Here is a 27045-nt window from a genome sequence, read left to right on the forward strand (position 1 = left end):
ACAGCCATGTCGACCAAATACCCCAGGACTACAAGTCCGCTCCTTCCTCGGGTCTCTCTCTTTCCATGGATTCAAAAAAGTAAATATCAACTGTATATTCAGACAAAGATATTCATGGACACATCAGAATTGGTTGCATGCAACGGCCACAATGGCACAAACTGCATCTCAGACTGTGCAGGAAAGACACCAGGTTTATTTGGAACAGTAGGACCTGCTAGCTTATTGTGGATACATAGCAGTAAACAAAGGAAACACGTGTCACTTTGTAAGTGCTACAGGTTGGAGATAATATACAAAAGTACAGCAACCATGGTGCCTACATTCATAAATGCAGAGTTAACAGGGGAACATAAAAATGTCTCTAAACTGCTTTTCTTCCTCAAAGAACAGATCTAAGCCTCTTTTTTCCTTCTTATCTCGATCCAACGGTGAAGCTTTTGTTTGTACTTCAGGAGCAGAGAGACTGTCGCGCTACCGGGAGAATCAACATCGGGCAACTGTGACACGTCACACACACTCACTCGTGTTGGTTACCTCTCACAAACCTACTGTCCATATCCCACTGTGAACAGAAACACAGCAGAACAACATAGACTGTACACTTCACAACTGCAGACTTGCGAGGATAGCCTTTCTGTAAACACAACATTTACACCTGTACATGTTATTGTGAAAGCGCAGAAGACAAGCTGGATGTATTGTGTGATACTACAGTATCAGAGATGTTATATTACAGTATGCCAAGCTTGGTCCAAATTGCAACGCTTCCATATTTCCATGTTTGCAAAATGTCACACAGCAATCTTTTAAAGTGAAAATGAATTGGCATATTTCAAAAGTGAAGCTACTCATCATTCAATAAGGTTACTGAGTTAACTTTGGTATACAGCATTCTACATCTATAGTATGACAATTTTGTGGCAGTTTTAGCTGTGTTTAATCAGAATTCGACACTGTAGCAGCCATAAGCCAATATTAATACAATACAGATCACTTCTCAACAATGTTTTACTTTTGATACATTAGCAGCCAAAAATTCTACTGTTACAGCAAGTTCTCAATTAAAAGATTATTTGTAAAGAATACATTAAGTGTCTGTCCATCATTCTGAAAAGAAAAAAGGTGACCTATCCTTTCACATGCGTGATCTGGTACCTTTATCTGTGATCTGGTTAATAAATAAAATCTGTCCAGTATTGTAACATCTATCCTACCATAAATATATCGATGTATACGCGTGTGTTCATTACATTTAATATTTTGTTTAGTTTTATTCAGTGACAGGAATTGTATGTACTGTATACTGTAAGTATGGATATCAACCCTGTCAGATATGGTGATTGTATAATTTGACTGCAGCGCAAGACCAACACCTATGAAACATATAAACCATACACGTAACAAGTGTAGACATGAGCGTCCAGGCAGCAGTAGGATGTAGACAACCATCCAGGTTCTGAGGAGGCTATGCCAGGGTAAGACCCAACAACATTGAATCATTTTTGCTACTCGGAATTCCACTTGGGAGTCCCTCTATGGAGACACTGAGAAAGGTGCACACTGGGATTTGGAGTTTGTGTCTAGCATGGTGCCTCAGAACATGGACTGTCCTTTCAGTCGCCTGGGTTCCCTCAGAGGCCTGCAGCAGCTGGAGGACACATGCTCATGGAGGGTTTGGCAGTTTACCATCTCTTTCCAAGTAGCTAGTGTGTCCAACAGTTCAAAGAAAGTAAGAATAAGACAGTCAACAAGTCAGTGTTGGTTCTAACAGGAGTCATGCTAGTGTTACACAGTATTTCCTCCTCTTCCAGTCAGACACCTGGAGAGAGAAACTCTCAACCTGTGGAATGCATGCCTGATATTTGTGTCCTTTTATGTTTCATTGTAGCCCCAGAACTCTCGCATTCTTTCTAACTATGTATGTTTAGTTTAATGAATGAATCTGTATTATCTTTTTTTGTCTCTAAAATCAGCTTACTGTTGGGAAACGATACTCCTTTTCCTGTCAGTAATGTCTAGTCAAGCCAGGAATTCTGGCATCCTGCTACCTTTGCTATTCACTCACATGACATCTCTTTTCCTTCCTTTCCTCTCCTGTCTTTCTCCAACTGTGATAAAACAGCAGGGATCCACATTGGTGAAAAGCAACTAGATTCTGCTTCACAGTCCAACAGCAGTCCAAAACTTTACAAAGTGCGCTACGGGCTCTGTTGAGCGCTTTGTACACTGCATGGCTGGAGTTCAGCGATGCTCATACATGCTGAGCCGATAGAGGAGAGCTGCCTCCATTATACATTCTGAGCAGCTGTTGGACAGCTGTTCTGAAGAGAAGCTGGAGGGGGGTATGCAGAGTCCACAGTTCAAACAGGGCTCCTCACCCCATCATCCAGGGGCAGGGCAGGGCCAGCTTCCTGGTTGGCGCAAGCCAACCAATCGGGGCCGTCCTCGCACTCAGATTTAAGTCCGTCAGGGGAGGCCTCAGGTGCGAGTCCCACTGATACATATACGGTTTATACAGGTGCACCGACACACAAAGCTTCATGCTCAAACTAGTACAAATGCAGGCAGGACAAAAAAAAGAGACATGCCAAGCCCCCCCCCCCCCCCACACTCTTTTTCAAGTCCCCTGCTGCCTTCAACTTTTCCTCTGATTACAGTTTATCTGACGCCTTTCATGATATCTTTTATTCTGTGTGGGCAGTGGAGTCTGTTTCCGTACTGTTGTTTGATTTGTGTCTTTGTTTTGAAGTGGCGAGGTTGAGGAAGGGGGGAGTGTTCCAGAGCATGGGGAGAGAGAGAGAGAGGAATGGAAGCTTTGAAGAGAGGCAAGTTTGGGATCCGCCAGTGTCTCCGAGGGGGCAGGGGTGCCTTTGAAAGTAAAGAGTAGTGAGGGAGGGAGGGAGGGAGGGAGGGAGGGAGGGAGGGAGGGAGGGAGGTGAGAGAAGAAGGGAAGCGATAGAAATAAAGAAAGGGGGAGCAAGGAGGCTTCTTTCACTTCTGGGTGAGGTATGCTCCAATAGTGAGGCTGGCAGCTCCCAGCGCGGCCAGGCCGAACACAGTCTTAATGGAGGGCCAAGAGCAACTGAACACAGAATCCCTCTGTCTGTCATACAGCTCCACGAAGGCCTCCTGGGGGACAGAGGAAAAGAGAGACGGAGTGTTAATGCAAATGTGTCTGTGCAAGTGCAAAAATATGGGTGTGTGTTAGCGTGCGTGCATGTATTCCAAGCTGCTGGGGGGTCTCCTTGGAAGTGCCTGGCTGCAGAGCTAAATCCCCTTGGCCGTCATCCAACAAGAGTGTTATTACATGCATGCAGGAGGCCGGATCCATTTCAGTCCAGCGGCCTTCGCAGCCTGCTCCACAAAACTCTGAATTCTCTTTAAAACACAGAAATGCAAACACTCGAAAGCTGTGACTGGCACCGGCGTGCAGAACATCCCTGAAACACAGGCAGCCAGACAAGGAGATACAGAATGAATACTGTACAGTCTATAGTAATTATAGTATAGTATAGTCTATAGTAAGAGCGTCTGCTAAATGACTAAATGTAGTAATTTCAGTTCAATGTCCCTCTGGGAGAAAATCTATTTCAGTCTGTCTTGATTGAAATCAAGGTTAAAAAACACCCACAGTAATTATGTTTTGTATACTATTGGAACACATGAATACATGTGTTTGACCTTGATCTAATAAAGGGAACAAAATGGGTCATCATCGTCTCAAAGTGTCATGTTTAATTTGAGTGCAAGACAATATTTCCAGCTACCACAGCAAACAGCCTCTCACAGGATGTCTAAAATAGGCATCTATTCCAAACTGCTGGGGAAAGACAAAAGTATTTCCTGCCTCCATCTCCTCCCTTCCTTTCCTGTAGCATTCCTGAGGCTGGGGGACATTGACACAAAGGAGGGATCAGCACTTTCTTCCCAGTTTAGGCCCTCTGGTACCAAAAAATCCCACAGCACTCTGAAGTAAATCACTGATGAGGCTAAACATTGTGTATCCCCTTTGTTCAAATCTGATGATCATCAATTAACTTGCACTAAGAAGAGTTGAATGGTGAAATGCGGAGCACAAATTAACGTCAGATGTTGAGAGGGAGACATGTAGGTCATTCAACCTTCATGGTAAAGGGCCTCATCTCTCCCCCTCCAAGATGATAACAACCCCACCCCCTGGGAAAATAGTTTTCAGGTATTAATTAGTGTTCCAATGCCTTTGTCAGACCTCCTACTGTGAGGAATGTAGGCACACAGGAGGGCTCCTCGAGCAAAAAAAAAAACAGATAAAGTGTGCCCTCTCTTTTCTGCAGGAAAAACTGTTTGTTGAGGTAACCGCACAGTAAAACATTACAGCTAAACTGCTGATGTGAAGAGGGTCTAAATGTGTTTGAGAGAAACATCCCTGCTTTTCAGGTCCAATATAATCGTTATTCAACTGGCAAACTAGCAGCCATAAATGTGTGTTTCGTCAACAAACCCTGAGACAACGTTCCATGGTCATGCTGTCAGAGGGCTGTTGACTGTGGTACAGTATGAGCAGCTACAGAGGCAGCAGACCCTGAAAGGAAGCCGAGTCAGGTGGACATCATGAGTTCAGCTTCCACAGCTTTCTCACCCACATGCGATTTAACACCGACACGTCTGTCATGTGATGAGTGAAAAGGCAAGGTCAGCCTCTCTCTCTCTCTCTGTCACACACACATGCTTTCCGTGTTTTTTACAGGTTATTGTATGAAGTTATATTGGGTCAAATAGAAAACAACTGAGACTGACTTTATTGTGAGTCCGAATTGTCAACGCTGTCCTTCAACAGACCATCTGCTGGCCCCGGTGGCCCAACAACTGGGGACTCAGACCAAGATGACAAGGATATGGTTTCCAACCACTCTCTAGCATTTCACCAAGAGAACTGTTTGGCTCAGTGACTTTTATATAGGTCAACACATTCACATGAAAAGCAATAACCCAGACCAAATCCTGCATATCCCTCTGTAGAGCAGAGGAGTACAGAAGAGTCTTGGGCCTTGGAAAAGGGGGGCCAAGTTATTTCCAGTGTCATGGTTACCACCTGGTAATCACACCAATTGATGTCATGTTGGTTTGACACATGATTTGCTTTCCCACCAGCAGGGACTGTTTCTTTAACTTGCCTGTTCGTTTACTTTTCTCATGACAACCACAATAATGCCCTCATGACGTGTCTCTCACGTGAGTTCTTTCTTACACTGTTCTCCTCCAAGTAGTTCCTCATAAGGAAGTAGAACATTTAGAACCTTTACTGAATGCAAGGCAGGGGGTATCGCCTTACTGTGGTCAATTGTTGAATAAGCTTAATATTACTTGTTGTTTGGTACACTTGGCTAGTGGTGTCTGTTTGAATACCAGCAGTGCTTAACCGTGAGAGAGGGCTGATTAGACAGTTATATCTCCGTTTAAAGACATTTTTGTGGGTAATTAGAGGCAGCCTGGGAGTTCTCACTGCACAGGGAGAGCGGGAGAGAGAGAACGAGAGGGATGTGGGTTAAAGGTCAGACTGTAATTAAAGTTCCAGTAGAAGCTTCGATGCAGCATCCACCGCGGCTCAGTCGAGCTTGTCCCGATGCTTGGCTTTTCACCGGCCATGGATGTACACACCAGTACACAAACACACCTCTCAGCACTGAAAATCTCTAATGACATTCTTGTCATGGCTTCCCCCAAAGCTAATTAAACTAAAACAAAGCTTCTGGTTCGGACTGAGAGGGGAGCACAAAGAGAAAAATAGAGTCTGCTAGAGTATGAGTTGATGGGGAGGGAAGGAAACTATTTAAAGGGAGGCATGAAGTCTTTAGAAATAACTGATTTGTAATAAAACATCATATTTTGTGTATTGTAACCCCAAAGCATTGGGGAGAGGGAAGACTGGGCCTCCCTGCTTAGGTCGTTGCCCCCGCGACCCGATCCCCGGACAAGCGGCAGACAACGACGACGACGAACCCCAAAGCATTGTTTTCATCCACCTCAGACACGAGAAATGGCCACCTTGAGCACACAGCAACAAGGTCGGCCACGTCGCCCATGCATTCCCAGAGGATCGTCTATCGATCTATTGCCGAGAAAAAACGATGACAGAGGAGTTTGCCGTGCCACACATTACCCTATCCCCCAGAAACCTCTGCCATCAGCAGTCCAGGTCATGCCAACGACCCAGATGAGACAACTGGGAGAGTCTAGGACTGAGAGCTCTTGGACAACAATGTAACACATGACCAACAACTGGCAGATTTCGTCCGAATTCTGGCAATGCAAATGAGACCTAAATATAGCTTATTTTACAGGCTGAATAGACCTGCAATGTATAAGATAGATTGTAATAGTACTGTAAAGACACAACTTTAACCAAACATGTTTTAAATAAGTGATTGCTAAAGATGTGGTGAATGTTGCAACAATGTTTGCAGTAATATTCCCAGTAAAGACTAGATGTGTGTATTAGCTATCATTTATTGCGAAACGATGCCTGTGTTTTTGGTGAAAGAGACCAGCAGAAAATCTCATGGCACACTTAAACCCTCCTGTCTCCTAAACAACCTGCAGATACCCTCTTCTGCTCATAAATATTCAGAACCGTGTCAGCAGCAGTGTGTTTGCAAAACAACCCAATCTCCCACGGGCCTGTTTACTCTCCTGGAACTAGCCATGTGAGCCAAGACGGTAAATCACCAACATGACACATCCGTTTTTATGCTCTTCATGATTCATCTCTTTAGAACCACAAGATAAATCTGTAAACTGTAGTCTTGCTTGTTGAAGTATTGTTGTTTTACAAGTGTAAGTTACTTTTTTAAGGGGGTGGATTTGCATGCTCCACAAAAACAGGAGAAATCAGATACCATGTGACTACATCTTGGATTTGGCACAGAGTCTTTATGAATTACAATACTTTATGTTTCCAGAATTTCCATGTTGACCTTCCCCAAACTATAATATGATACGAGTGGCTCCTGTATTGTTGTGGAGCTCTTAGTATTGAACAGCTTTGATCCTGAGAACAAACAAAGAACGGGATGACCTTGGTGTCCCAGGGGAGGAGTGTAGGCGGATAGCTACAGACAGGGTCTGCGCTTCGATTGGTCGATGTCCCATCTCTGCCGGCCCAACCTGATTGGTTCATGGAGATTTCACACCTTTGCGCTTGCTTTGGGCATATCATTTACAGCCAGACACCAAGGGACGCTCTGATTATATACAGCCCGGGACATCAAAGGAAGAGCAAAACCACATACTCACATAGCAAATGAGACAATACCTTTCCTCTTTCTGAGTCTGTACAGCAGGCAAAGTCCGGTTCATTGTGACATCATTTTCAAACCCAACACTTTAGTAAAAATTACAATCCCAGCGTCAAACATCACAAAGAAAGGTATGCAAAAAAATAATAATGATTTGCTTGTGCACACTACACAGGGATTAGGTCAAGGAAGAGGAGGAAATGACTGTGGAGAGCCACTGCTGTGGCTGCTATAAATAACAACAAGCCAGGCCAGGGCTACGAGATACCAGCTCCACTGGCTCTGAGGTCAGGGCTGCCCAATCTAATAAAGCTGCTCTCATCTCCAGAGCCAGGTTCCACTTAAAGAGCACCAATGACATGATCGCTCACAGCAATGGAGAGTGGACGGAGGCAGGGGACCCTGAGTCATCGGCCCACACTCAGGGGTGGGGGAGCAGGGAGGTGTGGAGGGGAGGAGGGAGGTGTGGAGGGGAGGGAGGGGAGGGGAGGCAATGGGGTGTGGAGGGGAGAGGTGAGGAGGAGAGAGGTGAGTGGGGGTTGTGGGGGAGGTAGGTGTGGGTGAGAAGGGTGTGGGGATGGCTGGTGTGGGGGCCGAGGGTGTCGGCGCATGTTTCAGCCGTGTGACTGGCCGGAGCCAAGAGGACAGGAAGTCTGCCGCCCTGCTCCCCTTCTGGGACTGCAGCAGAGTGGATAGGCTGCTGGGATGGGTGACACCATCGATCCCATGGAAACCACCGAAAACCACCACTGGCTCTTTGCCTGGCTAAGGACCCTGGGAAAAATGTTTGCAATGGTTGTTTTGATTATTCATTCACTTAGAAGTATGCGGGCAGTCTAGGAAAGAGCCACTTAGTTACCAGGAGTAAAATGCTTGGTATCTGAGTCACACGCGCGTAACCTTGCCCGGACAAGAGCCTGGTTACCACCCTGTGGAAAAGACTAGAGCACCAAGGATCAAATAACCGACTCATTCCAAGTTCCGCTCTGAACTCGAAACTAGGAATGTTATCAGCCTGAAGTCCAATAAGAGAGAGAGGACAAGTCAATGGCACAGCATGGACCAATCAGCGAGCGTGAGAGACCCTCTGCTGTGGCCAGTCCTGTGTGCCTGTGCGGCTCAGATAGCGGCTCTGATCCAGACCTCCAGAGCGTGGGAACCGGAGAAATCCCAGGTGGCCTGCAGCCTTCTCTGTCCCAAACAGCCCTGTGGGAGGAGGGCTGTTCCTGCGACACTCCCCTGTCACGTCTTTTTAAAGACCCCAGTCCGTCCCCAAGACCCTGGAGCCACACACCTCCTACCAAGCCTCAGTCACACAGCAGTACCAACATCATGTTTCATCTGACTTTGGTGTTTGTTTTGCTTGGCTTCACAGGCATGTCTGAGCTGTACTTGATGATTCACAGTTAGAAAAAGGGAGAGTTCTTCGAGAGGTTAACAATAAGTTCTCGCTAGGCATAACCCCTGTGTACGTCAGAGGCTAATTAAACAGCTTCCTGTTCCAGCGGCGTTGCAGATGACATCATTGTCTGGTTTAGAACAAGCTCCTCTGTGGTAATACCAGCCCAGGCCAAATCATGGAGACTGTGCCGGTAACTAGGACAGAGTTACCAGCAAACCAAACTTGTTGTTGGGCTGATACCATGGAAACAGGGAGGAAGAACAGCTGGAAAGAACTACAGTTGCCTAGAATCAGCCAATACATTTAGACCATGTACAATACAGAACACAAGTAGTCATTGTTCAACTTCTGCAAGAGCATTCAATACAAATCAGACTACTTAGTAGTCACACTCACATATAGTTTTGATCTGTCCACCAAAAAACTGTAGTTAACTTGCCTTTAACCTAGGCACTTTATATAATCAAGCTTCTAAAGAGAAACCACTTACGCCTACAGTTTATGAGTTTCAGTCCTGGTAAGCAGCTTGAGATTAATTCATGTGAGTGGAGGAGAAAGTATTAGAAGATCAAAGCGAGATGGGCCCTGGATGATAGGCTCTCTGCTTTCATACAGCAGACGTCTTGTAGAGAGTCAAGCCTCTAATGAACCCTCGTCAGTTTTGGCAACAAGATAGCGGACAGGTTATACGTGATTGGTTTACATGAGGATGAGTTTCAGGTCAGGCTGAGGATCCTGTCAGCCATGTAAATCAGACAGAGAGAGAGAAAGAGTCTGCTGTGCATGTCAGAAACATGGGATCTCAGGTGTCCGCTATATCAGGAAAAACAATTGATCTGTTCAAGGAATCAAGGACTGGTTCATATCTGAAGTGCTAGGGAGAGGAGCAGAGGTTCTCTAGAGAACAGTCGAGGTAGCTCATGTCAGTAAAATGTTCTTCCTTAAATCAGTCAGAAGACACACAGAAGAAAACAAACTGCAGACTGGAATTCTGGAATGCATGACCTCTTGTCTTAGTTTCTCCCTCTCCTTTTTTGAGTATGAGGTCATGGTGGAACTTGGGGATTGGGAAGGAATCTTACACAATACACTACTTCACTCTGAGCTGGGACCTCACAGTGCCCGTGCTGCCCAGTAGGCTTGCCCTTCAATTCAGTTGAACAAACACACCAACAGTGTAAGTCATGCTTCACCGTCCATCCAAGTGACCAGTGACAGCAATGTGACAGGACATCTGTGCAAATGCTGTGAGAGACACCCAAGTCAAAGTGGAAAAGAAACAAGGGGAAAGTTTGCCAACCTCTCTCAAGCGACCAGCTGATCTCTATCCAGGCTGGGGGAGGGAGGGAGGAATGAGAAGAATGCATTAAAGTGTGCAGACAAACGGCTCCTCTGTGAGTCTGAGGGGTCTGATATGAGAGGTATTCAACCCCAGACATCTACTTACCCCCCACCCTCCCTCCCTCTCTCTCAGAGACCCATGAGAAACGCAGTTGGCTCATCGCAAACATTACGCAACAGTGAATAAAAGCCCTTTGTTTCCGATGGGCTAAAAGCGCTCAATTGTCTAGTGACGGAAATAAATGGACTACGAGGCTAGGTATTCTTACATATTCTTACTTTTGATTTGCAGTGTCTTTAGTCTCAACTTGTGTAGGACTTCAAATACAGTAATCTAATCAGCAGTGCTGTTGCTCCTTGCGTCCTTGGCTGTCCAACATAGAAGCCTAGCGGAAACAAGTGCACCCTATCTGGTGAAAGACAATTAAATAGCTTGTGAACAAGTGAGATGAGCTGGCCCGGTGGATGTCCCTTGGACAATAGCAAAACATTTCAAGTCTTTTTTTCCCCCAAACTCCCTAGGAAATAAAGATCCGTGGAAATATGGATGGCGTGCCCTAAATGGCCATTCTTTGCTTATTTAGAGCTTCAATGAACAAGCAACCTTGTTGATAAATTCTGCTGAAAAAGTTGCTTAGGACTGCCGTGTGATTGGTGTTGGGACTTCATTGCATCTGGAGTGTGTGAGAGTACTCTCACAGCAGGATACAAAACACCACAGAAGCACATCAGATGACCAATGCGCGTGATGACTACTGATGTGAACCAACAAGTCATGCGCAATCTTATATCAATCGGTTACTCATCCTGCTTTCATACACAGAAACATGCCTTGTCTCTCTTTACCTGAATGCTAATGTTTACGCTCTCCTTTTCTGTCCCTTCTTCAGTCATGCACACTTTTACCCCATGCCATTTCCCTATGGCTCTGCCAACCCACAGTACCTTGACTCTTTGCCATCTTTCTTTGGCCGTGCCAATAGTGACTGGTCCTGGCAGCAGGCAGACCTAGGTCATGTTGCAGCTTGTGGGGCTGAGCAATGGGGACAGGCAGGGAGGGCAGGCCGTCCCTGGACCTCAGCCTGTGATGTGGTGGGGCTCCTGTTTAGCCTGTGGTCTTGGGTCTGGCTCTCATTACCCAGGCTGTTTGTAGTCTAATGAAGGCTCCTTCCCCTCCCTGTACTCCCGGCCTGTTGCCTCCATCCCCGCTGATCAAAGTCTCCTAATCCCTGCTGCTGTGGCCAAACGCTTTCATCCAGTAGCACTTTTTAACTCCTGTTGTAATGGTGGGACGTGTGTAATGTTCCGGCTATGATAACGTAGACGGGACATGAAGGAGAAGCAAATAGAAAAGGTCAGTCACGTGTGGAGAGATGTGTAACTGTTGGACAGGTCAAAGAGGGGGGAAAGATGGTGGGAATAAGCCATTAGACTAAGCGGCGGATGTGAAAGGGTTAGAGTAGCCAACAGGGATGTGTTCAGTGTACATTGGTAGCCTTCGTTTGGGACCAAAGGCCCCGCTCTCCAGTCCAAATACAGCCTGTTTAAAGGGGAGGGGAGGGTGGAATTGGACTCTTTCTTTCTCTGTTTTCATAATGGTGGGTGTTTTCTCCCTTTTTGTTTTTCAAGTCAAATTGGAATCAAGGAATGGAAGGTTTTATAATGGTCACATTACTCTTTTAATGAACTTCTGGTGGTTGGGTTCATGGATATACACAATGTCTAGACGTGTCTGAGGAGCCCCATGTTTGACACTTCTCTGGCCTAATAAAGCAAAATGGGAGCCTCATTAAGTATCTAACCATCATAGGAACTTCCTGCTCCCTAGCTTATGGGGTCTTCTTTCAGCCTCCACACAGAGCGGTTAGGCTTAAGTTCAGAGCTGAAACCATAGAGGAGCACAGTGAAAAACACCCACACCAAAATGTAAGGGAGCCACCCATAGTTATGGACCCCATGAATTGGCTCCTTTAAATGGATTCAAAATACAGACAAGCCCCAAGTGTAATATGGTGTTGCCCCGTGACACTTTGAGCAGGTGGATTTCTAACTGATGCGTACCAACACAGTGTTCTCTCTGTCCTTCAGTGACAGACTGCTCTTGTAGGTGTGGGCGGACGTGCACGATGCTAGGCGAGGAGTTTCACGCGAGCGTCGTTTACTTGATCCCTGCTCCTCGACGTCCACACGTGGGAACGTTCCCCCAGCAGGCTTTCATCTCTGCAGCCTCACACAGGCATCACCCCCCTCCTCCCAGCACTTCAAAACCAATCAGATGTCATCAAAGGTGACTGCCGAGGGGTGTGGAGGAAGGGGGTGGGGGGCAAGCCCGCCAGGAATCAGAGCTTCAACTCGCGCCAGCCAAACCTGCCAGATTCAAAGTGCTCAAATGCTCATCTGCCCAAGTTCTCTGACAAAGACGTATTCTATGGCTTTATGCTTGTTCCGAAAGATAAACATACGTTTATCGATTGCGTTGGTTGACAATTGCGTTGTCACGTAGTCAATCTTTCAAACATCCCAGAAGTCCTGTAGATACAGAGCACCTCACCAAACGTTGGACAGGAGTATTGTCTCCCAAATCTCTTGTTAATGAAGTTTTGTTTGGCATTCTTCTGCAAGCCATCACAAGGGTAGAAAGTGTCGCAAATCGATTTTCCATGTGCCATTATTGCATTATCGCTGTTTTCAGAGCTGAAGCTTACGGTGTGAGGAAAGTACCAATAATAATGCCATGTTGTTTGTTAATGACCAATGCTGTGCCCGGTGGTTTTTTGGAAATTCCCAGCAGTGGAGATATGGTAAAGCTAGCAGGAAGCTATCCACCCCGGGGCTATCTGCCTCCTGCCACGGCTTACATGTCACCCTGTGACAACACAGCACTATTGATTCACACCACCATATCCGCTTCTCGGTATGTGTGTGTGTGCATGTGTGCATGACCACTGTGACAACAGAAGATAATTGATTTGCACAAGCACATCCGCTATTTTGTTTGCCTGTCTTTGTGTGTCTGTGTGTGTGTGTGTGACTGTGTGTGTGACTGTGTGTGTGTGTGTGTGCTGTACAGCTGCGTGGTTTGCTAAGAGAACCTATCTGGCTTACACTTTCTGTGACAGCACCATATGAGCACCACCCAAACGCAAATAAACAGTTGTACTGTAGTATATTCAACAGCGCTGGCCATTGTTGCCCTACAAACGAAATCGTTTCTAGTGAGTCTCTTGGGAGTCTCTAAATATCTAGAATAGCCAGCAACAGGGTGGAGCTGTTTAACCCCCCCGCCCCACACGCACACACACACACACTCACACACTTGTTCCCAGTGAAGCTGGCTGGGTTGTGCCCAGTGGCAAAGTCACCCAATCATCTCAGTACTACAGTCTCTGAACACATGAAGACCATCACAGATCTTTTTCCAGACAGTTATGGTATATTTTGCATAAAAAGTGAACTGTGCTGAGGGTAGCAGTTGGCGGCAGGGGGTACAGAAATGCACAAAGCAGGGATTTGATTGGGATGTGACAATTAAAGGCTAAACAGGAGAAGTGAAGCCAACACATCTATATTTAGAGGACCCCTCACATGGCTCTGCATTTTTCAAGGATGTGTCTCGCCACCTGACACTGTGCTCCAAGTCTCAGGGTAATAACTGTGTGTATGAGTGTGTTAATGTGGGTGTGTGTGCTTATGTGCTTATGCAGGATATGGTATCTGCCAATCGATGCATGGGCAGCCCTTGGGGCTGTATTTGAAGGGTGTCCATTTAGTGTCTGAGCTTATCCAGCTCATCCATTATTCATACACGTGTGTTCCGAGATGGCTGTGCTCAGAGGTAGCACATGTCTCTCACCATGGAGTCAACAGAGAGGGAAGGCCAGGTCACATACAGGACTCTTTTGCACCAACACAAACCTCTGCGGTTCACATTCACAAACATACATGGACGAATGCATACCATACAATTAAAGACCCTCCTACCATAAACACACACACACACACACGCACCAAAACACACATACAACCCACACAGAAACAGACACAAAGTTTATCTACCGTCCGGGTCTCTGTGTGACATCAGCCAGCCCCAGACAGCGAGGCTAATATGATTGTCCAACAGAAAGAACAAACTGTTCACAGTCCACACCCTGTGCTGGCCACTCAGGAAAGCAACACCCAGGTCGTCCCCATTATTTATTTACAGTGTTCCTGTTCTGACATTCCTAAGGCTCTCCTCAGGGAGAGACAGAAATAAGAGCCAGAGGGGTGGAGGAGTCTGGGATGGAAGAGAGGAGAATATGATGATATAATACAATAATAATGATATTTATAATCAATACATGATTTTACTCATGTAGATACACTACAGACACATCTGAAGATTTTTCAGTGCATGCTTTTACTTAGATCCATAACGCTAGAACTTCCTCTTTCACCTCACGGCTTTTGTGTTTGACAGAAAGCTGGTTCCTTGGTCAGGCCAACACGATCAGCATGATCACTCGTAGTTGCTTTCGTCTTAAGAGAGCGCTGTCTCTCGTCACAAACTCTCAACTAGTTGAAATTTGGTCCCATAGTAAAAGTGAACATTCACACACCGGTCCGAGCCCAGAGCCCAGAGCCCAGAGCCCAGAGCCCAGAGCCCAGAGCTCAGAGCCCAGAGCCCAGAGCCCAGAGCCCAGAGCCCAGACGCGACTATCAGAAGGAAATGTTACTGAGATTACAGTAGCTGGGCTCGGTAGGCTGCTGAGCCTAAACACAGTGGCAGATGGTGAGCGACCGAGGCCCACTCAGCCAGAGGGGGGAAACCTGGCCCCTTTAAACACAGCTAAGCTTCAACATTCTTTTAAAAGTTTCTATTACAGCTACGGTTTCTAGTGTCCACATCCAGAAACTGCACTGGGGTTGAAAACGAAAATAGGGTTGTTATGAAGTTGATTTACGGTGTATAAACCATCTGGCTGTGGTTGATAGTTGTATCTGCGTCCGACACCCGATTCCCATCATTTCCTGCTATACCCGCTTGTCCTGGCATTGTATCGCCTCAGCCCAGATCAATCTGAGTAATCCACAGGGCCTGAGCTGCAAGACGGGTTGGCTGGACTGAATAAACAAGCATCACTCTCCAGGGGGAGTGTCTGTATGTCTGCAGTCAGCCGGGCGGCCAGCTTCTCCCTTTCATCCTTCCACAGACACCTCAGCCTGATGGAGATTAATGACTTCCCAACTGTCCCAGTTCCTTTTAGGGCTCTGCAGAATAAGAAGAGAGGTGCAGACAGAGGCTCATACTGCCCTAGCAACATGGCTCAGCCCCACCCACTACCTCTCCTTTCCTCTCCTCACCCGCCCAAACCCTCCCTTCACAGGGTTTTTTTGGGAACCCCCTACTTTCAGGGTTGACCCAATCACATCTGTTCTCCATTGTCTCCAACTCAAACACCTGTCTTTTAGACAGGACCACCTGGCTTGCTGCGCACTGTAGCCTTTTGTAGTCTTCTCATTGGTCAGAGGGAGGATGGTGTCCTCCAATCGTTTGTCCCTACCTCCCAAGTTATATTCCAGGTGCGCTCACCCCCTCCCCCACCACCGCCCCCCCGACCCTCATACCCACCCAAACAAAGAACTGTATAAGAGAAAAACTGCTGCAGATTCAATTCAGAAAACTGAGAATTTTTGCAACAACCCCCCTTGCCCAGATCTCCCAGACCGAATGTGTCATTTCAGTTTAGCAGACGCCTGCCGCTCCGTCCAATCACAGAGTATTTACTGAAACCGCCCCACAAATAAACACAGGTGTGCCACATGTGGGTGGTGACGAAGACATAACAGGTCTGAGTGGCCCACACTGTCTGGCTTTGAGACTGTTTATCCAATCAAACTCACTGACCTAAACTCGCGTAATTTCTATGGCCACAAAAGACAGGAAAAGGCTGAATTTACCCAGGTGGAGAAAAAGATTGGAAAGCTACACAATAGACAACACAAGTGTAGAGGTGACTGGAGGAGGGACTGTATGGGATAGCAATCCCAAGTTTACAAGACAGAGCCTGTTCAGTCCTAGACAGGATTATGGACAACATCATTTTTGTTATTTTTGAACGTTTTTGTTATTTTGTTCCCAGAGTATATTTGGCTAGTCACAGGCTAGTCAATATTGTAGAGAGGCGTACCTATTTAGCTAAAACTGTCCTCAGGTACAGAAACAGGAAGCAGAGGGAAGCTGTTTTCCACACCACTCTCACATGATATGTAAAGCCACTATTAGGTTAATTAGTTTGCCAATACTTTCTATTTTTTGAGAGACAGCAAATGAACAAGCAGATAGAATGACCTCGCAATGGTACTCGGTTTCTCAGTTTCTAGACACCTAATACCTCTGCTAGTACACATTTTTCCATATTGATTTGCCTCACACACATCACATTGGCACCGTTAGGGCACATTGGAAGATAGATAGATCTCTATCGTCCAAGTATAATGCTTGGATTTGACATGGCCGCACCACTGTAAGCTAAATCCAAGTTGACTCCACAGATCAGCACATATATTTTTGATCTGAAGTATAGGCCTACTTGAGGTAATCCTCCCAGCCCCCCAAGCATTCAAAAGAACATTCAAATCCAGAAGAGCCTGTAAACCATGGAAGATGTAGCAGGTAGAACCAGAGCACATTCCCCATTTTTGCAACTGGTTTACGTGTATCAGTATGTGCTCCAGATATTTCCATTTACCGTAGCAATTTTGCAAATGTAACTAATTCAACTTCTTTCAATATAGCCTCTGAACTGCACAATGACAACATTTTTGAGGATTGTGCCTTTTGCAAGCACATAATCCCAGCAAAAACATGACCTAAATTACAAACACATTTTCTCAAATAATCCCAAATTATCCAACTGGGATTTATCACTTCTGTACTCTCCCTCTCTGCATTTGGCACAGACAAGCAGTGTCTCCTCACTGTGGAAAACATAGACTATATGATGACCTAGATTGAAGCGCAGACACAAGCTCCAGAGACCTCTCCCTGGCATGGCAGGCAGAGCCAGAGCCAAGGCACAGGTTTTTCATAAAGAGACAAAAGAGTCTCCATCCTGGGTGCATTGAGGAGTGCATGTTAAACACACAGCCAAGCAGACTGGCACTCTGGTTTTCCTAGAGGGCCTTCTCTCTCTCTTTCTGTTCCCTTGCCTTTGATATTAGGCACAACCTGCCACCTTCAGGGGCCGGGGCAGACTCAAGGGGAATGCTAAACGCTCCTTCCTTTGGAGATGAAATGATCTGTATAAATCATTGATTAGCCTCCCAGCTTCAGGGTAGATAATAGAGCAGTGCAAACGCATGTTACGCTCTCATTTGGAACACTTCTGCCAATTAAGAGTGTAATTTGGGCTAGTTTGGGATTATTGACTGATGAGGAAAGGTGAAGAGGGAGGCAGCCGTATTTTACTCGTCAGAGAAAAGCGGAACAAAGGCACAATGATGGGATTTGTGTTCAGTGATGCATGCTCGGATGTGTCCATTTAATAAATGTGTTAGTGTGTGTGGAAGTGCAAGTGAAGTATGTGTGTGGAACAAGGAGGGAGGGGGGAAGAAAGAGAGTGGCCATCTTTATTCATGTGGTCATCATTGCTGCCCAGTCCTGCATTCCTTGGGGGCCTAAATACATTAACTCAATGGTACCCTCTTTTGGCATGCGTCTGGCATGCTCTGCCCACCGGCAAGTGGAATGAGGACCTTAGCCAATTACCAATCGCAGTTAGAGTGTAAAGAAATTGAACCACTGCACACAAAATGAAGACGTGAATTGTAATGTTGAGAAGGAAAGACGATCTCAAAAACATTCTGCGGTCTGTCTGAATCGTCAAATAGGAATGCACATCTGGTCTAGAACATCTCAACTGTCACTGCTCCAAGCCGAGCAGGCGGGCTATCAGTGAGAGCGTCGGGAGGTGTGACAGGGAATATAGTGTCTCATTGGTCTAGGCAGCATGACAAACAATTGAACCATCAAATCAGGACACTGTATGGCTGATGTCGTTGTTCGGAAACGTGCCCACAGTCCCTGCGTAATGAGCGTCTATAGGTCAATAGAGATTTAATGGTGAACAGCGACTAATGCCTACCCATCCCCCGTTCTCCTGGATCCAGTTGTGAAGTGGTCCATTTAGGTATTCTGTCATCCACGCCGCGATGTGATCCACCTGCGATGTCATCTCCTTGCTCACGCACTCCACGCATATTGTCCCCCCAAACTCAAAGAACGCAATAATCCTTCCCCAATTCACCCCATCCCTAAACAGTTCATCTATCACCTCAGTGAATCTCCGCTCCGCTATAGAGGACGTGAGATACAGTTGATGTGACATTTCTGCAAAATCGGGCTGATAAAGCCTTTCGAGTTCGTCTCCAGCTTCACGTAAAACTCTGTGGATGGCGGCATGCGGATCAGATTGTGCGACCTTGTTAGAATTATGAGGGATGCTGTCCGGTTCGACGTCCGCTCCGTGACACCGCCGCGCCAGAACCGGCTGGGAAGGAGAAATCATTGAACCATTATTGGCAGTATCTTCTTCTTCTTCTTCTTCGTCGAATACCCACTCATATCCCCGTTTGAAGAGTTTGTGGCAAATATACTTTTCTACAATATTGCGGTTACTCCAGTTTGCCATAGCAGCGTTTAATTGGCACTAGTGATAATGTGACCAAAATATTACAGATCATAACCCATGGCTAATATAGACGTTCAATTCACTGTTTCAAAATACAACTCAAAATAAAGGGTACCGAGTTCCTTCATAAAATGTAGCTTTCGTAAGTTTGCATGATATCGAGAAATATGCGCGAAAACGGTTTTTGTTCACAGATTGGAAAAATGTCCATTTGAACAATTAGCCTAAATACCCCGAAAGTCTTGTTTACGCACTGTGCAAATCCAAGAAATCTTTATCTCATAAGAAAATCTTCGATGCCTTGGTCTAAAAGTGGCGATCGTTTCCTTCGTTTCCTAGCCAATAAAATCCAAACAGAAATACGGAAGAGATTGCAAAAATGTCCATACAAAAAAACAATTATACTACATTACAGCCAATGCAGTAATTGAGGATGAGAAAAGGTCAATGTGGCGTGTGCCCACAATCTGACACAGCCAACTATTCAAGCAGCTTTTAGTCAGAACAAGATAGCCTTCGAGAGGAAAGATATTCCTGCCTGTCCTCACTCCCGAATCCCAGTTTAGTGGGTTGCGCACTCCTTTTTGGTGATGTAGCTCTTACGTCATCCCCCCATATAAAGTTGTCGTCGTGCTTGCGCTTGGAAACTCCAGCGCGTATTTTTTTTTTTAAAGCACTTTATCTAAACTTGGAAAAACCGTCACGCGTGAAAAAATATTTACCGACTTTATTGCCAGACGGGTTTAAACTGTTAGGGACTTTAATAAAGCAGACATCCACTAAGTGTCAGTTTTTTGATAACCCATTCCTTAGTTTACACATTCAGATGATGTGATTTGGTTCACGTAAATATGTTTGCTGCCTGACTAGTAGCCTAATTGTGTTAATCTCTGATTATGCGGGACCACCCCAACCTGCTGAGGAAGGGGTGCTTTGATACGGCAAACACTTATCGATGCCCATCCCAGAACAGCCTATTAGGCTATTGATGAACTTGGATACCCTTATTGTTCTCGCGTTCTGTTCCAGTCCTCTAGTTACTGTCGTCTCCATCGATGCTTCCTTTCTTAGTCTCTGACAGGCCAAACAAGGCTTCTAAATTCTTATTTTCCTTGAGCTCTTGCCCAGGCTGATCCCCTCGTGGAAGATGAAAGTCGACTCATTCAAACAGAATACGTAAGACCTCCACAGCCCTCCTAGGCCCTGAACCTACCAATTCTGCACATCAACACTAGATCTTCTCCTTCACATTGAATCCCTGCACTCGCCGAGAAGAGACTGGGAGCGTACAAGACGGCTGTGTCTGTAGTGTATCCCTCTCGAACTGAATATCGATTTAATGTAGACACAGACAAATCCAGTTGAGGTAAAGACTTGTTTCTTAAACTGGGACGGCGTTAAAATGTTTTTACTTTACGGAATTATGTTTATTTTTACATGGAAAATGCTAGTTTGAATCCTATCTTAGCTACAAATACATTTCAAACGTGTTCTTATAACTACAGTCAATTAAGCAAATAAAGGAGCAGAGACGTGCAATTAGCCTAAGTTATTTCATGTATTATGCAAGAAAATAGGACAAAGAAACATTGTTACTCACATTTCCTTTAAATGGCACACAAGGTGAATTTTTAACAAGGCAAAAACATACACAACCAAAGGTGATGGAAACAAGCAGAGGCTTAAGATAGAATTAAGTACTTATAAACACTACATAATCTTAATTTAAAATATTGTGGACAGACACCGATACATGGGGAATACTAGGTTGTGAGTGTTATAAAACTGCCATGTTAAATATTGTGAGCATAGGCTTCATTTGCATAGCTTGAAAGTGTTTAAACCAAAAAGTAAGCTACGTGTCATGTTGAGACTACCTCAACATGAAAAGGTGATTCCAATAGATGCGGGCACTCCTTACATAAAGCTACAAAGTGCCAGACAGTGAGCCTTGTCCAACGTCAAATGAGAACATCATCACAAGTGAGTCATCCATTCTCACCATCATATTTTGGGTTGAGTAAGGCCTTGCAGTACAATATAATTGGAATTGGCAAAAAAATCTGCAGAAGTTTCAGATCAAATGAACAAGAAAACCACAAGCGGTTCAAGTGACATTTTTTTTCTGTGGACAGATCCATTATTTTATGCATTTTAGCTTATCATCAGTAGTCATCTCTTAAGGCTTACAATGAGTCCCCAGAAGTATAGTGCTGGCTGAAAACTAGGATAAACAGAGCAGCAACATCAACAAAACAAATCTCAAAACGGTTGCATTGCATTTACCCAAACTGTCTCAATACATTTTGGCATTCAGATATTGGTGGTTTTAAAAAATATATTCCTACTTTTCTGGTTTGTATTAAAGTACAATCTCCCCACTAGTGATGGATAAAAGGAAGACTAGAACGAGTTCGCTGCTTTTTTTTCTTTCAACAGGCAAAACGTTGAGAAGATAAGGAATGGGATGCTGGAAGGCTGTTGGGACATTGATTAGGACTTTGAGACTGACACAGTCAGTTAGTCAAGTCAACATCCTTAGAAACACTGTATGGAATCAGACAACCATCATCTTATGAATCCAAGACGTTCAAAACAGTTTCCCCTTGATCTTTTGCCCTTTTTATACAACTGATCTATAGCGCCCTCACTGGGCTTTCTAGGGCAATGCTCAAACCTGTGACAATGCCCCATGTATGTCAAGGATCGCACTGTGTACTCAAACATACATAAACACACACACACACACACACACACACACACACACACACACACACACAAGTGAGTTCTCTGAAGAACATGGTGTGGATGGCTCAGGCAAAGAAAAATTCTGTAATGGTTCCGCTTGTATGAACTACAAGAATGATCTGGGCTGATAGGCAGAGGAAACTCAACTCCTTGTGATCGTTTTTTTCATCCTGACAGTGTGTAATGGCTTACTCTTCTTTCCCTGGGGCTGACTTGGTCACTTACAGCACAAACACGAGAATCACAATGACAAAGCGTCAACACATATCCCCAAATCCCCATATCCTGATGCACACACCGACGCGTGCACATATTCCCTCAAAGAAGGTATATAGCAAAATACACCTTTACTTACAAAAACGCTGGTCTGGGATTGATTATTTACCAGATGAAAATTAAATGGTTGCGTTTAGCTTACGTAAAAGAGATCTTGGCCCCTCATCACAGAAGAGCACTGTTACATCACCCTTGCGCTTCACAAAGCCAATGGCAATAGACAAAAATACTACCTAACTTAAACTAAGACAAAGAGGTCTTTGCCTGCAAAGACCTGGGGGAAACATTTCCATATAGAAAAGGATACATATTTGGTGGACTATATAGTTGGATGAGGTGAAACTATCGGTATGACAAATGCCAACGATTGGATATATGCGTTTTGCATGTTATCTTTCTGTCTGTCCCTAAGTACTTGGAAAGAGACTGCAGGCCACAAGCTGTCAGAGCAGCTATCCTTAGCTCTTCTGTCTGCAGAGACAGATCAAAAGACAGGCAGAGGCTCAGACTTAAAAGTATCAGGTGTTGACAAGGCCTAGTGAGAGGCCAAACCGTGACTTCTGTAGGTCTGCTCTCAGCGACCTTGAGAAAGGCAGCCTTGATAATAGAAGAAGTCTCAATAACAACAGTTCAACAAGTAAACAAAAATCACTGGAATGCTTATCAAGGAAGGTGAATTGAACAAAATGGCTGTCTTATGGTGTGTGTTACGCCAATCAAGAACATTCAGCAATCACAATTTTCTCATTTTGAAATATCACTGCCCCCCCCCCCCCTCTCTCTCTTTCATCCACCACCCAGGCCTGTGCGTTGCTAAGGAGGGAAGAGGTGGAGGTGGGGGTAGCACTACTACTCCCTCTTGTCAGCTGCTTTTGACTGTTCCCTCTGGATCATGCAGCGACGCACAATGCTGTCAAAACTCCCCAAGTAGAAGAGAGCTATGGTCCGGAACAGTCCCATAGTCACAATCTGTACAGGAGGAGAGGGGGAAGGGGGGGGGATTAGACAAATTGTCGGTGTCCAGGCAGCGGTGAGGGAAGTGTGGGGGAGCCAGTACCTGCTGGAGGCCCTCAGTGATGGAGGTGACGGGCGACATGCCGCAGGTGAGCGCAGAGAGCATGTAGCCGTCGGGACCCACGGAGCTGTTAAAGTTCCCCTGCTGCAGGAGGAGACGGGGGGGGGGGAGACACGGAGAGAAGGAAGGAGGTCAGACCTCTGTCACGCAGTCGAGAGGCCCTCCTGAGTGCCAACACTGTGGGGATGAGGCTGGGTGAGGGAAGGGGCCCGAGGGGTCCAGTCACCTACCACGGCGTCCTTCACAAACACCTTGGCCACCAGCTCCGGCTGGCACACGCCGGACGTCTCAGAGATCAGCTTGGTCTCGAGGGGCTGAGAACAGGAAGACCACACGGAGGGATTCAAATATGGTTCAGGAGACACTCATGTTCCTCCACTGTGTGTCGTTTCCCTCCATAAGGACACGTGCTCAGCGGCCGCAGTCATCACATTTAGACATTTGGCAGATGCTCTTATCCAGAGCGACTTACAGTAAGTACAGGGACATTCCCCCGAGGCAAGTAGGGTGAAGTGCCTTGCCCAAGGACCCAACGTCATTTGGCTCAGCCGGGAATTTAACTGCCGACCTTCAGATTACTAGCCCGATTCCCTAACCGCTCAGCCACCTGAGTCTCATCAGACTTGGACTTGGTTTTTATATTGCTGTTACAGTGCAGATACGGCCAGATGAGCAGTGCTGTCTAACAATGCACAATATTGAATCAGCTTCTTTCAAAGGGTTTTCTCCATGGATGAAATTCTGTCTGACTAACTAACAACAAGACCATATAAAATGAATTTTGTCGAGAGTGAATAAATGCGTTGACTGAAAAATCTGCTTACGTTATGTGAACACCAAATCTATCTATAATTCAAGAAATATGTGTGTGTGTGTGTGTCATCAAATCAACAAATCAACATCTTAATCACCAGTTGCATCACAGGCACTGAAGACTCAAAGCTCTAAATGAGATACCAAAGACTTGACGCTAAATGACATAGAACTTTCCAAACACTAACTTTGACTTGAACCGAAAATATTTGTTGCTGCCGGTACCACTCACCTTGCTCTTGTTCTCCTCTGCTAGGCCTGGAGTGTCTGTGTCAGGAGGGTAGGCCAACGTCACGTAGATATTATAAGGCTTCATCTAAATGGAAGCACAGAGGAGTGAGGCTCTAATAAACCTCCACAGACAGACCCAACACACAAGCAGCATACGAGTAGGAAGTACTGAATTCAGAGAGCAACCTTTCATGTTGACATGCTTGTTGACAAAATGGGTCTCGCCTACTGGTAGGGATTGAGGGGACTGAGCGAGGGGGACTCTGTGCTAGACTCACCTCCATCTGCAGGGCCTCGGCCAGCCCTCGGAGGGCAAACTTAGATGGGGAGTAGGCCGTGTAGCCAAACAGGCCGATCTGGCCCGCCTGAGAGGACACGAACATGACCCGGCCCATCCGCCGCTCTTTCATGGTGGTGATGACGGCCCGCGTCGGGTACACGCTGCCCAGGTAGTTCACCTCCATCAGTCTCTGTTGGAGAGATGAGAGGACTGGTGCATGGAAGGGATGTTTAAGACAACCCCGCCCCTCTTCCACACACACAGGCACGCACACACACACAAAAGTGCTGACCTCTGGTCTCTTTCGTCATTGCCTTTGTCGTAAGGGGGGAGTTATATTTCTACAATCGGAGGTTAAGTAGTAACTGAAGATCACAGGTTCTCTCGTATTCTTTGGCACACACAAACACGCTTTCCACTCGTGATTATTTCAGCAGTGGAACACAGTGGGTGAGCCAGGACAACCTTCACCTTCTGATAGGTGCTAAGCCTCTTTCCCTCCTCCGACTGCAATCGACCCTCTGTATATGCTGCATCTTTAAATTGAAATTTGATCCCTTGCTTAAGCTACACGTAGAAACAAGACCCTCTTGATCCTAACAGGGGAATGCATCATTCTGAGTTTGACATTTGTGCAGTGTAGGTTTTCATCTCGGAGTTTGACGCAATATTCTTGGATTGAACTTGGGAGGAACTGGAACTGTGTTGGGAAAATTGAAGATGTAACACATTCATCCTGTATAAGAATGATTCTGTGTTCAGCATTCCTTGTGTGTAGAGAGAGGCCTACCCCCAAATCTGAACTTTGGGGAACACGAGGCATATGTAAACAAGGTGACCTGGGCTGCCAACTCGCTCTTACTGGAGAGGCCATAAAAGATGTCTGGCCTTATCTGTGTTGGGTGAATCATGTGGTCAAGCTTACAGGGGTCGAAAGGCACACACACTCAAACACGCACGCACACACGCCTGCGCCAGGTCTATGCAAGGAGCCAATGAAGAAGAGCAATGGAACATTTGCATGCCTTTGTCTTTACCAATGACTGTAAAGAGTGGTTCTGCTTAAATAGCTAGCTAGCACAACATGCTAGCGGACAAACTTTGTAGCACAATGGCGTGTGATGTTTTTGTCTCCTTGTGGGCCGGCCGCAAGCAATAAAGCTTTCTTAAACTTGTTCACCGACTGACTGTGCAATGCTTGATAGATTAATATTTCTGACAAACTGAACTGGAATCAACTCTAGCACTCATCTGCAGTGTCCTGGATAATTACTCACTCTGAAGCGATCCACCTCCACTTCCTCAAACTTCCCAGCAATGGATGTCCCGGCACAGTTGACCAGCATATCCACAGGCCCCAGCTTCTCCTGAGCCTGGAGTAAAGAAAAAGGATGGCTCAATTACTACACTCAAATAGGAAATTGTACCAAATGTCTGGTGTGATCTAATTCAACGCGATCCATTACCTGCTTTATCACACTCTCCACCTGGCCATAGTCCTTGGACACATCAACAGATATGCAGAGCACTACCTGAGTGAGACAAGAAGAAAGAAAATTGATTTTGTTCAGATAAATATGAGGAAGGAAGTTTCAAGTATTTGATAACCCTTGTCAGTTATCTTTATAGAGGTTATTGACTTCATACTTGCTTATCATTTATCGCACATTTCTCCACTTCTTTTTTAGCTTGGAGAAGTTTACTCTGTGGAAAACCAAAGTGATATCAGTATGACATCTTCCGATAAAACAAGAAATAACAAAAAGATAAATACTGACCTCATCTCGTGCCACTAAGGTTATGAAAGCCCCTTGCCTGTAACACTCCATGGCAATGCTTTTACCAATGCCGCTGGAACCTCCTGTCACCTTTAAAATACATGGTAGGGAAGCAAAGAACCTCAGGAGTTATATGAATTGATGAAATAGGAAAGAATCTACAGGTTTGAATAAAACTTTCGCAAAACAACATGTATTGAAGCACATGCGCAATATGATAGTTATTGAGACACATTTTAACATATTTTGTCCTTGTGTCATTCCTGTATTGTGGGCGTGTCATAAGACGTTTTTTTTTATCGTGCGATACAAATGACTACATTGATATTTGGGTAAAGTAGCTTAGACAAATGACCAATTATTAGTAAACGTATCAAAACGACAGACAAAGTTGTCCTGAAAAAAAGAGGTTTGAGAGCCGTTTCACGAGCTACTAGTAGCTATCTAGCTAAATACACTTACCACAACGTGGGCCCCATTTAATTTTAAAGGTTTTGGGCTAATGAGAGGGGATATCATATACAACAGTAACACAAAGGCAACAATGAATGCAGCAACAACTAAAAGCATGATGAAAGGCAGAAGAAGCCACCAAGAATTAATAAAAAGCCAATCCACGATTGATGAACTCAATCCTTCCTCAGAGGACATGGGTAAACCTGTCGATTCCGTTAGCTAGCTAAAGCTAACGCAGGTTTCTTCGGCAAATCAGTAGAAGGCGCTTGTCAAATGGGTGGAAATTAAATTTAGAGGAGGAGTTTTAAATAGATTGCAGTATTTGCAGTCACAGACTACTACTCAGCATAAAGTACACATGGACCTTGGCTCTACGACTAATAGCTATATGTTGCCCAGCGTAGTAGTTGCAACATTCACCAAAACAAATAGAACTGTGCACTTTGAACGGGCTACAATGCTAGTATTGCAGTAGGTATTTGTAGTTTCGAAATCGTATTGCAGGCTGTCACCTGACGGGAACTTGAACTGGCATACACTCCACTTCCCAAAATGCAGCAGTACATTTCCTCATTTTTAGTGTAAGTGTGGTTGTGTGCCGTCTTATGCTCTTAACTCATTGGTGGTTGACTATGGATCCCAAAGACATGAAAAACTACATGTCTTCATTCCCGATCGTGCTACAGTAAAGACCCT

At 45.4% G+C, this 27045-nt stretch overlaps 2 protein-coding genes across 2 annotated transcripts; both read right to left on the bottom strand.

Moving 5' to 3' along the window:
• Nucleotides 1-2924: 2924 nt before the first annotated feature.
• On the bottom strand, nt 2925-19242 carry bcl2b (BCL2 apoptosis regulator b). Its single transcript, XM_084708334.1, has 2 exons — nt 18147-19242; nt 2925-3132 (listed from the first exon to the last, which is right to left on the bottom strand). The coding sequence occupies exons 1-2, from the start codon at nt 18690-18692 to the stop codon at nt 2995-2997; spliced, it is 684 nt and encodes a 227-aa protein (XP_084564460.1). The 5' UTR covers nt 18693-19242; the 3' UTR covers nt 2925-2994.
• Nucleotides 19243-20281: 1039 nt separating this feature from the next.
• kdsr (3-ketodihydrosphingosine reductase) lies at nt 20282-26974 on the bottom strand. The gene is made up of 10 exons (XM_084707115.1): nt 26356-26974; nt 25894-25983; nt 25763-25819; nt 25582-25647; nt 25393-25488; nt 24114-24305; nt 23837-23920; nt 23022-23105; nt 22774-22875; nt 20282-22685 (listed from the first exon to the last, which is right to left on the bottom strand). The coding sequence occupies exons 1-10, from the start codon at nt 26542-26544 to the stop codon at nt 22566-22568; spliced, it is 1080 nt and encodes a 359-aa protein (XP_084563241.1). The 5' UTR covers nt 26545-26974; the 3' UTR covers nt 20282-22565.
• Nucleotides 26975-27045: the final 71 nt, after the last annotated feature.

Source organism: Hypomesus nipponensis, chromosome 10 (genome assembly GCF_054491055.1).
Source record: "Hypomesus nipponensis isolate SF chromosome 10, ASM5449105v1, whole genome shotgun sequence".
In the NCBI taxonomy this organism is placed as follows: domain Eukaryota; kingdom Metazoa; phylum Chordata; class Actinopteri; order Osmeriformes; family Osmeridae; genus Hypomesus; species Hypomesus nipponensis.

Coding starts and splice junctions, on each gene's coding strand:
- kdsr (XM_084707115.1), bottom strand. CDS start 26,544: ATGTCCTCTGAGGAAGGATTGAGTTCATCAATCGTGGATTGGCTTTTT. Junction 25,984..26,355: donor TAAATGGGGCCCACGTTGTG/GTAAGTGTATTT, acceptor TGTATTTTAAAG/GTGACAGGAGGTTCCAGCGG. Junction 22,876..23,021: donor TGTTTGTGAAGGACGCCGTG/GTAGGTGACTGG, acceptor CTCCTCCTGCAG/CAGGGGAACTTTAACAGCTC.
- bcl2b (XM_084708334.1), bottom strand. CDS start 18,692: ATGGCAAACTGGAGTAACCGCAATATTGTAGAAAAGTATATTTGCCAC. Junction 3,133..18,146: donor TCCAGGAGAACGGGGGATGG/GTAGGCATTAGT, acceptor TCTGTCCCCCAG/GAGGCCTTCGTGGAGCTGTA.